At 38.5% G+C, this 11,920-nt stretch overlaps 2 protein-coding genes across 2 annotated transcripts; one reads left to right on the top strand and one right to left on the bottom strand.

Moving 5' to 3' along the window:
- The first annotated feature begins 759 nt into the window (after positions 1–759).
- RBP4 (retinol binding protein 4, plasma) lies at positions 760–7,951 on the top strand. The gene is made up of 5 exons (XM_009868855.1): positions 760–902; positions 1,539–1,675; positions 1,817–1,923; positions 3,585–3,797; positions 7,567–7,951. The coding sequence occupies exons 1-5, from the start codon at positions 774–776 to the stop codon at positions 7,578–7,580; spliced, it is 600 nt and encodes a 199-aa protein (XP_009867157.1). The 5' UTR covers positions 760–773; the 3' UTR covers positions 7,581–7,951.
- Positions 7,952–8,748: 797 nt separating this feature from the next.
- Positions 8,749–11,466, bottom strand: FFAR4 (free fatty acid receptor 4; the record flags this gene model as incomplete). The annotated part of the gene is made up of 2 exons (XM_009868857.1): positions 8,749–9,156; positions 11,338–11,466. Coding segments are annotated over 2 exons (537 nt in total), but the record flags the coding sequence as incomplete, so codon positions are not given.
- Positions 11,467–11,920: the final 454 nt, after the last annotated feature.

Below are 11,920 nucleotides of genomic sequence, written 5' to 3'. Positions count from 1 at the left end.
GACCTGAAGAGGTTCTGGCATGATCAGGCTTTCAGAACCATTAACAAGGAACTTAGATACGATGTTTGCCACTGATTATCAGGAGAAGAGAGGAAGGGAATTTGGGGAGGAGGTGGAGGAAACAAATCTGCACCTTGTAACTGGGTTGAGCACATTGGGTAAGAAGGACTTTGGACTGCAGTGTGTAAAATCTCAGGAGAGGGGGAGGTGGTTCACTCTCCCCCATGCAGAGATGGGGTGCCTCTCTTTTCCTTTGTTCTCCCCACTTACGTGCACTCCCCTTCACCAGGTGTGAGCTTTGCCTTTGAGTTAGGAAAACTAAAGAGAGGCATCTGTTCCCAGCACCTCCTTGGCTGCAGGTCAGGGTCAAAGACCACCTGAACTCGTGGGTGTTATGCAAGAGGCTGTTGTGAAGGGGCCTCACCCTGCAGAGTGCATCAACCCGCCTCCCTACTCCCCCTCCAACGCTGGCTTTGTACCTCAGGGGATTGCGAAAGCCCCAGGACTACATAAAGCAATCCCTGTCGGGACGCCCTGCCGCTGCCATCGACCCTTGGGCTTGCAAGAGACTGCAGGGACCATTGCTGTCTGTAAGGGACCCTGCTGTGGTGGGCTGGGGACAACTGGGTGCCTTGCCTGTGCATGCATCAGGGAGGCTGTATGATGCCCTGGGGACCTGTCAGGGGCTGCCGCCTTCCTCCCTTCCTCGCTTGTGTGAGAGAACCTGTTTCTGATGCTATTCTTTGTCTGTTTGCTGTTGCTGCAGGGACAGGATGGCCGACACGGAGCGAGCTCTGCCCTGGCTGCTGCTGCTGGCACTCACCATGCTGGGGAGCAGCACGGCGGAGCGGGACTGCCGAGTAAGCAGCTTCAAAGTCAAGGAGAACTTCGACAAGAACAGGGTAAATCATCTTTCTCTCCTGGATCGGTCTTGCCCAGCTCCTGTTCCCAGGCTACAAAATCAGACATCCAGTAGCACCAGTGTGTTCACGTTTTCACTTAAAGTCAGAGACTGCAATACTGAGAAACAGCAGAAGCATGTGATGTTGCCCACACTTCCACAGATGCTGGACCCTGATCCATCTGATAAAGGAACACTGCAGAAGCTCAGGTTTAGCAGACTGGTCTCAGACTGTATGGTCTAAACAAAAGGAATGTAGCAACTTGGTTATTTCTATGAAAAATCAATACTCTGGTGTTTTCAGACATCCTTGCAAGGAAGAAGCATTTGTACATAAATCTGCCAGTTATTATCCTCTTCCCACCAGATCTTCTAGTCTAAATACTGGAAAAGTGCAGATACAAATAAGATACCAAAAAAAATGCCAATTCTTTCACAAACGCTGGCTGCACTAGGACATATTGGTGGGTTTATGCTGTTGGAACAGCTAGACTGGTTTCTTAGGTACAACTTTTTGAGGCATGGTGTCAAAGATCTGCATGAGCTCCCCTCTGTCATCTCCCCTAGTTTGTAATGCCTGTTTGTGATGTTTTCCATACTTCTAGGTCTAACTGCAGCCTTTCTTATTTCCTTGCAGTACAGTGGCACGTGGTATGCCATGGCAAAAAAAGATCCTGAGGGGCTGTTTCTGCAGGACAACGTGGTAGCACAGTTCACCGTAGATGAGAATGGGCAAATGAGCGCCACTGCGAAAGGCAGAGTCAGACTCTTCAAGTAAGCGGTTTGCTTGTTCCATTTCATTAAGGTTCTGCTTTGCTTACTGGTGCTCTGATCCTGCCTGCTGTCCCTGTGCTAGTCACACCAAATCTGGGCTGTTGGGTTTCAATGTGATGTTTTCTTTTTGTCTGGCCACAGTAACTGGGATGTCTGTGCTGACATGATTGGCTCTTTCACTGACACAGAGGATCCTGCCAAGTTCAAGATGAAGTACTGGGGTGTTGCCTCTTTTCTGCAGAAAGGAAGTGAGTACTTAGTTATAGAAGATACAGAATTACTGGGGAGCCTAGTTATGTTGTATACCCATGCTAGGGAAGGCAAAAGTAATGTTGGATTTCTTAAACGTGCTTAAAACACGTCATAACTATCATATGGCAAAGCCCTAATGTGAACAAGGTAATGACTATTTTTTTATAGGAGACAGCTGGTTGACTTTCTTCAAACAAATGAAGACCAGGCCCTTGTATATTTTTGTATATTTTTGTTCGTTACACAACAATGTAAATTAAGGTCACTGTTCAGAAAGAAATGAAAGGCGGATGACATATTTTAAGTCTTGGTTTAGTTCAGAACTCAGTTACCAGATGCTTCTGTTCTCTCTGAAAAACCTAACATCAGACTCGGCCAAGCAGAGGAGAGGATTTTGCAACAGTTATTTTGCTTAGGCTCATGTCTGCAAATGTAGAGATTTATCTGTTTTAAGAAACAAATATGATCCAGTGTGTATATATATATTCATATTTTTCTGTCATCTGTCACACCCTACACAAAATTAATTTATTGAGCTAAGTAAAGTTTTAGACACTTGTAGCTCAAGAACTTTCCATGGACTGTTTCCAAAAAAAGGAGGTGGAATTTGGAAATGATTGAGCCGCATTCTCTCCAAACACACAGTTACAAAGAATAGTTTGGATGTCAATTGCTCGTGAGTTGTTGCCAAATCTCCACAGAGCATGCTGCTGAATCATGTTTTCATGGATACTTCAGATTGCTGACTGACCCCAATCTCCACCTTTCTAAAACCTATGGTCCTCACCCACAGTAGAGATGGGGAAGAGGGCATGCAGTGTTGCCTTCACCACCACAGGCATAGTGCAAGGAGGATCTTTTGCTCCCAGGGAAGAAGGTGCTGAGATGATGCTTTTACTGCAACCCCCGAGGTTCACTTCTGTGCGCACAGGGTGTCTGTGCGACCATGTATTTATCAGATTAGTGAGCTAAACAGTTAAGAATTCTCTGAAATGATAACTGTGTTTTGAGAGGAGGGTTTATGATAGAGCTTGTAACAAATATGTTTCTAACAGATGTGGAAACTTTGGGATAATATTTTTCCTTAAAAATACAGTGTAAGTAGAATCCCTGGTCAAAAATGAGTTAGGTTTTGAGTAATCTGGAGCATGACTAGCATGACCAAGAGCACAATTAGCTTCTCCATTTATTTTTTTTTTACTTCTTTCTGTCTGACTGTTCCCCTTGATTGGATAAAGTAAGTAAACATTCTATGTATGTCATGGCAGGTACTGTAATACAATGGGGTTTTTTGCATTTGTTGCCACGTTTTAGGATGATGATTAGATGTGGATTTAGAAGGCATTTATTAGCACTTCTTTTACACTGCTCTTGTTCTGTGCCCATGTTAGAGGAAAAGCAGTGGTGCCAACCATTTCCTCTTCTCTCCATCACTGTCCCTGATAAATATGCTTTTATAAAAATCCCCAAACCAACAACAAACCTCCCCCTAAAACATGGAATTATATACCGGACACAGGAATAAAGTAAGAGCTAAGCTGTTATCAACCAATCTTCAATGTATTATTTTCTTTACAGAGTTAAGGCAGTGATTTAGATTTACTAAATTTTACTTGTGTCTTTAACACCTTTGCTTCTTTGCTATGGTTTCTTCCAGATGATGATCACTGGGTAGTGGACACAGATTATGACACATATGCTCTTCATTACTCCTGCCGCCAACTAAATGAAGATGGCACTTGTGCTGATAGCTATTCCTTTGTATTCTCCCGGGACCCCAAGGGATTGCCTCCAGAGGCACAGAAAATCGTCAGACAAAGGCAGATAGACCTCTGCTTGGACAGAAAATACAGAGTTATTTTTCACAATGGTAAGAACATTTTTTCTGAATAATTTTATTTCAGGTTTTAATGACTAAAGCACTGTGAGTCCCTTGCAAATGCATGAATTCTTTTTCTTAGTGGCTGTAACGTTGTTTTTTGAAAGCTGTAGCTTGTAGTAAGTTATTTCCAACTTTTACTTCCCTTATCTGAAGGAGAGGTAAGGTGTATAGTTTTTTATGCGGCATATCACATCAGCTGAAACAATAATTAGAGGAAGTTGTAAAACAATTAAATCATTGTAGTATAAGTAAACATAGTAAGGATGAACTTAAAAGTTACTGTAAAAAGAAATTGTGTTTCTTTAATCAGAACTCTGCCTTCCCCAACGAAATAGTTTTTGAAGGAAATAGAATGTATTTTCAAAAACTTTGTTGAAAAAAATCTTTGTAAAATGCATTTAAGAAAAATCAGAAGTCTTGGAAACGATGCCTATAGCAGACCCTTTCTCACAGGTGCTCATGCCAACCATTTCACAGAGGGTTGTGGAAGAGGAACATATCCCTCATACTGGAAGCATGACCCTGTCTTGAGTCATATAGTCAGGCTAAGCTTGCAACACAGGGAACGATTCAGATTAGCTCACTTGTGCTCAAGTGTATTAGAAAAGACCAAATGGTAATTTATGCTGCTTTAATCAATGACGTAGAAGAAAATGTAATATACTTACTGATAAAGATTACACCCTGAGTGGAGAATAGTAAAGACTGAAGAAGGTAGATCAGAATATTTAGGACAAATAAAATAGCAGTGCATCCATCCCTAGCCCCTGCCTTGCATTCTGGAAGACATGATGTCTGCAGAAGACTTGACTGGTTAACCAGCTGAATGTGACTTCCTGGTGTCAGGCTGTGGCCAAAAGATTTCATGTGATTCTTGGAGGCATAAACCGGGGATGCAAAAGATGAATTTACAGATTCATATGAGGCTGTTGTGCTTGGCATACATCTGCTTGCTGTGTAATGTTTCATGATAATTGTAATGGAAAGGGGTACTGAGGATGAATTGGAAGTTTCAAAGAAGAGCAGAGAGAATGACTGCAAGTTTGTAAAATGTGTCCTCTAGTGAGTGCTTCAAAGACCTTGATCTTTTCTCATCAGAAAGAGGTTAAAGGCTGACCTGAGCAAAGTTTGTGCTTGCCCACACAAGCAATGGGAATGCGATAATGAAGGACTTGCAAACATTGCAATAATAAATTGAAATGGATGGAACTTTAAGCTGGACACATTCAGAGCAGAAATAAATAGCCATTTGTTTAGCTCCAAAGGTCATTAACCTTTGGAACAGTTTACTAAGAGCTGTTATATGTTCTTCATCACTAAATCTGTAAATCGAGATTATCAGCTTTTCTAAATAACATGTTAGAATAAACTGGAGTTGACTGAAGGAACTTTTGTGGAATTATAAAAAAAGTCAGAACAGATGAGCACAGTCAGCTCTTGTGGCTCTATTAGCTGTTCATCTGATCTATAAACAGAGAGTAATATATTGCCATGTTGTAAAGTAGGCATGCTGATAACAAGGTGCCTGAAAAATCTGCCAAGGTGGGTGGTGTTTAGAATACTGATTAGTGACCTGGGAAAAGTACCTGACAACAATGAAAATAAAAATTTTGTCCTGAAAGAGAATTTGGAGACAACATAAAAGACAGCTGAGGTTTAAGACAGTCAAAACTAAGAGACATCATAAATGAGAATAAAATTGGCTTTTATGAATGATGCATATGATTGCATAAAGGGTACAACAGAAAAGAAACAATGTCACTATATAAATTGATGATCCTTTCTTGTTTTGAATGCTGTGTTCACTGCTCTTCAAAAGAAGTACAGCAAGAGTAAAAATTTCTGAAGATGAGAAAACAAAACATTAAATCTAAGATAAAGGGTATTAAATCTAAGAAAAAGGGTAGAAATACAGCTATTGTGATGTGGCTTTAAGAGGTGTGCCGTATGGTGGATCCTTACATTTCTGCCAAACCCAAAGAAAGTTCTATCCCACTGTAGAATCATGATACTAGGCTAGTCCGAGTACTGGTCTGATTCAACATGGTGTGGTTTTATTATTTCTACACTATATGAGGCTTGCAAGGCAATAAATGTATCGTATTGTCAATCTTTGCAAGAAATTATAAACCAAAAAGAAAAATGGAATATACTAATGTGTTAATAATTTATACGTAATAGACTATAATAGAATGCTTGTGGTTTTTCACGGAATATAGAACCAATACAGTAACTGAAAAATAAAAGCTCAGGAAGTCTTTTGAAAGTTCAGCCTTAAATACTCTTGACTTCTTAATTTGTTGATCATGCTGCCTCTGTTATAGAAATATCAAATCTACCAAGTCGCATCGAGTGCTGTTTTCTTTGTCTGCTATCCTAATTTAAATTCAAATGTTAGGTGTTGAGTGCAGGTGTCTGATAAGACTGTGTGAGTTCCATACTGTTTGTAAGTGAAAAAATAGTAGCCAGGGTCCTTAATGTTTCTTACTGCGGATTATGCCAGAGTTTATGAGCCCAGCACCAAAGTATAAATGAAACTTAAACCCAGTAATTTGCATTTTTGCCTTAGTGTGATCTGTGACCAGCAATTAGCATGGTGTTAGTTGATTCTGAACTTTGCAGTAATATTAAGACAAAGTTCCTGCAAAGCAAGTACATTTGGGAACAAGTGATTGTGAACTGAAAAAAAAATACCATTTATTGAAAGCTTTGTATCAGAAATTCTTACAAAATTCACTTAACTCCTAATGTATGGATTAGAAGCTTTGTTACATTAATCCTAATTCTGCTATTAAGAGCTACAGAATTAGTAGTAATAAAAAGCCAACTTCAGCTGTCCTGCATTCCACTGTTGTGTCAAAATTCTGACTGACATCAGAATAGGCTGCAAGACTATGCTTTTATCTGTTTCTAGTTGTGCCTGCTCTCGCCTATATCTTATTTTTCATTAGCTTTTAAAATTAATACTGCACTCAAATTAAGTTTAAAAAAATATTTAAAAATTTACCTCAATGGAAAAAAAAAAGAAATATGTTCTATGTATACTGGCTCTTTAAGGCCAGGGAATTACAAGTTTTTTGTGTTTTGGTTGTAATTTACACTGCATTTCTGATCATAGCTCCTGTCCAAATAAGGATCAAATACGATATGTACCAGATATCATACACTTAGTCTCTACAGTAATAGCTCAAGTTGTTTTAAGTTCTGCAACGTGAGTGTGGATATCACAGTGGGACTACATGCAAATACACTACGATGTCACGTTAGCTGAGTTGAAAGCCGAACTGCTGTTAGCATTTCCTAGCAGCAAAAATGTTGAATTAAAGAGTGGTATATTCCTTCAGTTAATTTACTATTACCATTAGAATTTTTGGAGGTCAGGCGATTCTTATTTTGTTTAAAGACTTTCTGAAATTAATCATTTTTTAAAGGCAAATATTTTTAAGCTTTTTAAAGTAAATAAATAACTCATTATCACTGATCTATCTGGTACCTTGTTTGCCAGAGTATTAAAATGCTCAGGACAGGTGTAAACAGATTGGATGAATTCCTGGTTTGTTCCAAGTTAAAAATTCTTTGGAATTACAAACTGCAGAGCAAGGTATTGGCACTATCATTACAAGAAACAAGACTGCTGGACTCAAGAGCCTTTTAAAGAAATTAGAAATGTATGCGTTTTAAATTGGGTGAAAGTTTGTATATTTTAATTTTCTTTAGTGTGGTTGAAAAATAAAATTTTGGGGTTTGTGTGTTTCAGGATTTTGCTCTTAAGGAGATCCAAAACTGTGGAAAGAAACCATGTAATAGCACCGTGGATGTGAAGTTAACATATTGATCGGCTGTTCTCTTGACCACCTTTCAAACAGCTTCATTTAGATTTTGAATATATTTATCTGAGCTGCGTAGCTCACCCTGTTAATAAACCAATGAAACATTTTAATAAACTTGGATTACAGGGGATGCAAATTGTTTGTATGCCAATCTGTATATATGTAGACATTGGTTTTATTAGTAAACTGTTATCTTAATGCACTGTTTTGAATTGGTGACAGATAGTGATAATTAAGAATTTATTCTTTCCTTTTTTGCAGTTTCAATTTCTGGCTAAAAGACTTCTAATTAAGAAACGCCAAATATATGTATTTAATTTCTTTTTCAAATACAATGACAATTTTTATCTAAGAAATACTGGAAATTGTTCCCAATAGCATTTAAAAAAGGAGGAAGGAATTTCAGTGACCCTATATATTACTGATTAACTTTATTATATGACTAGAAGACATAAAAAATATACATCTTTTTAAAAGAACTATTTTACACAAGACAAGTAAACATTCATTTATTCTTTATTTATAATTTATCAGGCATTATGTCTATATTTTTAATCTGAGATGGAACCAAATTGGTCATTCACTTGGTGATAATACATGTTTATTTTCTTGTTTCCTACATGGAACTGGTTAGCCTGCTCCAACCTATGTTCACAAAGTCAGTTACCTAAGTGTCTAACCAAGTGCCTTTTTAAAATCCTTTCTGGGGATGTACATTCTCACAAGGAAGTTGATCTCACTTAACAGAAGATAAAGTAAAAATTGATCAGGTGCCCTCTTGATATAGATTCACTATAACTTCATTAAAGTTGATTACATTTATGCCAACTGAAAAAGTACCCTCATAGAAATTACTGGAGTAATTTCAACTATTTTACATTCACCGAGTTCACTGCCATATTCCTATTTATATCACTGTAAGTAAGTGGAGAATTCCATCCACTGGAGTAAAGTGTCCAAAAGAATTTTACCAGCTGGAATTAAAAATATAGATCTAGCTTTTTTCTTTTCCTTCTCTGGCATATAATACTATAACATAGTGACCTATTCAACCTAGGATAGTGTAGACATTAACATCCAAAGTGTGGCACAGCTCAGCCTTTAAGTAATTATCTGGTAATGAAGGACAAATTTGGTTGTTCATGGTTACTTCTTCTTGCAGTGGTTTCCGTACCAGCCCTGTGCCTCACAGGGTTCCCTGTACAACCGAGAAGAATTTTCTGACATTTACGTCTGAAATGGGCAACATTATACAAAACTGGATTCACAGCAGAGTTGGCAAAAGTGAATAACACTATCCAGAAGAAAACTGATGGCAAAATATTTAAATCGTGTTTGTAGTTCTGAACTAATATTAAAAGAATAATTATTATAATTGGGCTCCACATGATGAAGAAGGAGATCATCAACACAAAAAGGGCTCGGAATAGCTTGTAGTCTTGCTGGGAAACACGAATCTGATGCTTTTCTGAGTAGGCTAAACCAGCATTTAAACTCCTTCTTGATGCTTTTGTAATCTGTCATAAAAGAGAAGAAAGGAACATCCATTGAAACCTAGAACAATTATTAACACATTTTTGCAAGTGCACAAGTAAGTCTTGACATATGTTGTTACTATTTTGAAACATGGCTACAAAAAAGGCACTGCAGAATTTCATTTTCACTTTTTGTCAACGGTTCTATTTCAAACATTCTCACTTGACTAGCAATTTTTTTTCCTCTCAGCTGTGAACTCACCTCAATATTAGTCAAGCTGGTTGTTCTCATGGCTCTCTACCATCCATGAATACTATTCAGCGTAAAACAGAACCTTAATTACTCATGAAATCCCATTAACTTCAAATTAGGACCTCATTTGTTCTACCTAAATAAACCCATTGATTATTTTTTCACAAATGCAAACCAGAACACAACAAACCTGTTGATATGCAATCCAATTCTCTTACAGCCATGCTGATATTATAAGGTAGGTATTTAAAGGAGCAGGAATTTATCATATAAACCAAATCATGGTAAGATTTAAATGTGGATGGGACTTTATGTTAAGTTTTGTGTAAACTTTTAGTTTTCCAGTCAGTAATCACAATAGCTCTCTATGAACTAACATGAAATCTTACAGATCCTTTTGTCACTCGCAGAAAACTCAGAATCTCTAAGTCTGTTACTGTAAGTATTTAGCAAACAAACAATTATGCTACAGAATTGAGATGCCATTTTACCCTCTGCATGGGTAAAGAAGCCTGGGTCACTTTGGTGCCAAAGTAGAAATGACACAGGCGTAAGACTCTTCCTGCCACGTTTATGTGTGACATTTCCCTTTAGCAATAAGTAAAGGAAGGATAACACTGACACTAGTAATACTTGATAGCTTCACTTGATAGCTGAAACTTTTCGCTTTTTAAATTTAGGTGTTATAGTCGGGAGTCTTGAAGGACAAGAGGAACACCATTCCTGTCCTGGCCTCTGACCAGGGATGGTGGCATTCCTTGGCCTGCAGTTTTTTGCAGTTCTTTCAAAGGTCTCAGGCTCCCCACTGAGTTACTGTATGTTCTTTACCTACAGCACATACGAGGTTGCAAAAGGCAAGTGCTTTACTTCACTAGAAGAGGTTTACCTAATGCATTTACCTCAAGGTTATAATGAGCTTATAGAACGTACAGAAACTAGGAGCTGATGGGTTTGACTACGAGTTTAAGCCTGATCAATAGGCAAGTCTATGTAATGCCCAGATTCTAGCTCCTAGGTTCATCGAAACATCCATGTGCAGCTCTGGTGCAGGTACCCACAGTCTCTTGGCACTCAGCATTTCCTCAGTCAATTTTCTGATCAATAATATGTGGTTTTGAGGTTCCTTTCCAAAAGCTGTAATCTTCCATATATATAGGATGAGAAGTTTACTTACCTGATACAGGAATCAAGAATATTTTGGGGGCAGTTGCTATAAAACAGGCCCTGCCATGCCTAGTTTGAAGATTTCTAGCTCTTTCTCACTCCGTTCTTAGAAGAGGAAGGGGTACGAAATCAGATATTTTAAAAAGAATTTAGGTTGCTAATATCATGCTTGTTAGAATGTAGATTAAAACTCTGCGGTGCCTCATGTCTTGGCCTATATTTCAGCAGTTAAGCAACATCCACGCAGAAAGAAAGCGGAATCAGAGTGTTTAACTTAGAGGTTTTGTTTGCAAAGTTTGAAAATGTGAAGGAGTAAGTGTAGTCTAATGAGAGCTATGTAGTAAAAATACAGGCAGGACATCAGTAGATCTAAAAGGGGATGGATTTTTTTTCTAGTCCTGCCTCTCTTTGTTTTCTTATAAATCCCTTGTGACTCTGTAGTTTAGGCTCAAGAGAAGCTAAACCTAGTTTTTAGTTATTTCAGAGGCTTGACTCATTTAGCATTTAGGAGACGGACAGTCTTTAAATACCAACAGCACATAAATAGAGAAGTGTATTAAAAACTATATCTAAATGAAGACAAACTTTGTGTTGGGCTTCTGGTAATGTGCTGTTCAAGCATGTTCTTAGTTGAAACATATAGGCTGTTACATACAGGTCGAGTGCCTCATTTTATATCACATTTACTGAGCAAATGATGTCTATTCCCTTTAGGTGTATTTGTATTCAGTGACGATATGTTGATGCCTAGTGAGTTACTGTTTACTTCCCCTTGTTCTGCCACAAAACTGAAAGGAAAAACGTACCTGTAAGATTCTGGAATAACTGGTGACAATGACTAAACCTGGTATTAGAAAGATAACGACGACAAAAGTGACATCCCAGGCTATTTCTCCTCCAAAGCTGGGCCAAACCAAGGTGCAAATCTGCATCTCCTATTAATGAAGAATAAAGAAGAAAATTAACATTATACTGTTATTTTTACCCCAAAGTTGTCCTTATCTGTCTCTATGCCTAATAGGGAAAATGGCTGCAGCCTAAACGAGGCTGTGAAAACTCCATTCAAACAGAGCACCCAATTGATGTGCTTTGGTTTGTGGTTTTAAAACCCTATGCAATTATGAACACATGTGTTGTCCACGCTCTAAATATTGCTGTAAATTTTGCATCATACAGTAGCAACAACTTTAAAATTGAAAACTGATAGACCTTAATCTTGTACCTGAGTGTCACGTTGTGCATTTCAACGTCCTAAGCAGGAAAACCTGGGCATGGCCGTTTCGCATGGAGGCGGCCGCATGGGCTGGGCAGCTCTCCCAGGGTGCTGACGCCTCGGTCAGGGTGAAGCGCGCTGCAGAGGGCATTTCCCAGCCCTGGGGAACTCGGAAA

The sequence above is a fragment of the Apaloderma vittatum genome, unplaced genomic scaffold (assembly GCF_000703405.1).
Source record: "Apaloderma vittatum isolate BGI_N311 unplaced genomic scaffold, ASM70340v1 scaffold22374, whole genome shotgun sequence".
Classification (NCBI taxonomy): domain Eukaryota; kingdom Metazoa; phylum Chordata; class Aves; order Trogoniformes; family Trogonidae; genus Apaloderma; species Apaloderma vittatum.
Note: the sequence above shows the minus strand (reverse complement) of the source record. Positions and strands in the feature narration are given on the sequence as shown.

Excerpts from the sequence above, each read along its gene's own strand:
- RBP4 (XM_009868855.1), top strand. The coding sequence starts at position 774 with ATGGCCGACACGGAGCGAGCTCTGCCCTGGCTGCTGCTGCTGGCACTC. Across the intron at positions 903-1,538 it reads AGAACTTCGACAAGAACAGG|TACAGTGGCACGTGGTATGC; the intron begins GTAAATCATCTT and ends ATTTCCTTGCAG. Across the intron at positions 1,924-3,584 it reads CTCTTTTCTGCAGAAAGGAA|ATGATGATCACTGGGTAGTG; the intron begins GTGAGTACTTAG and ends GGTTTCTTCCAG.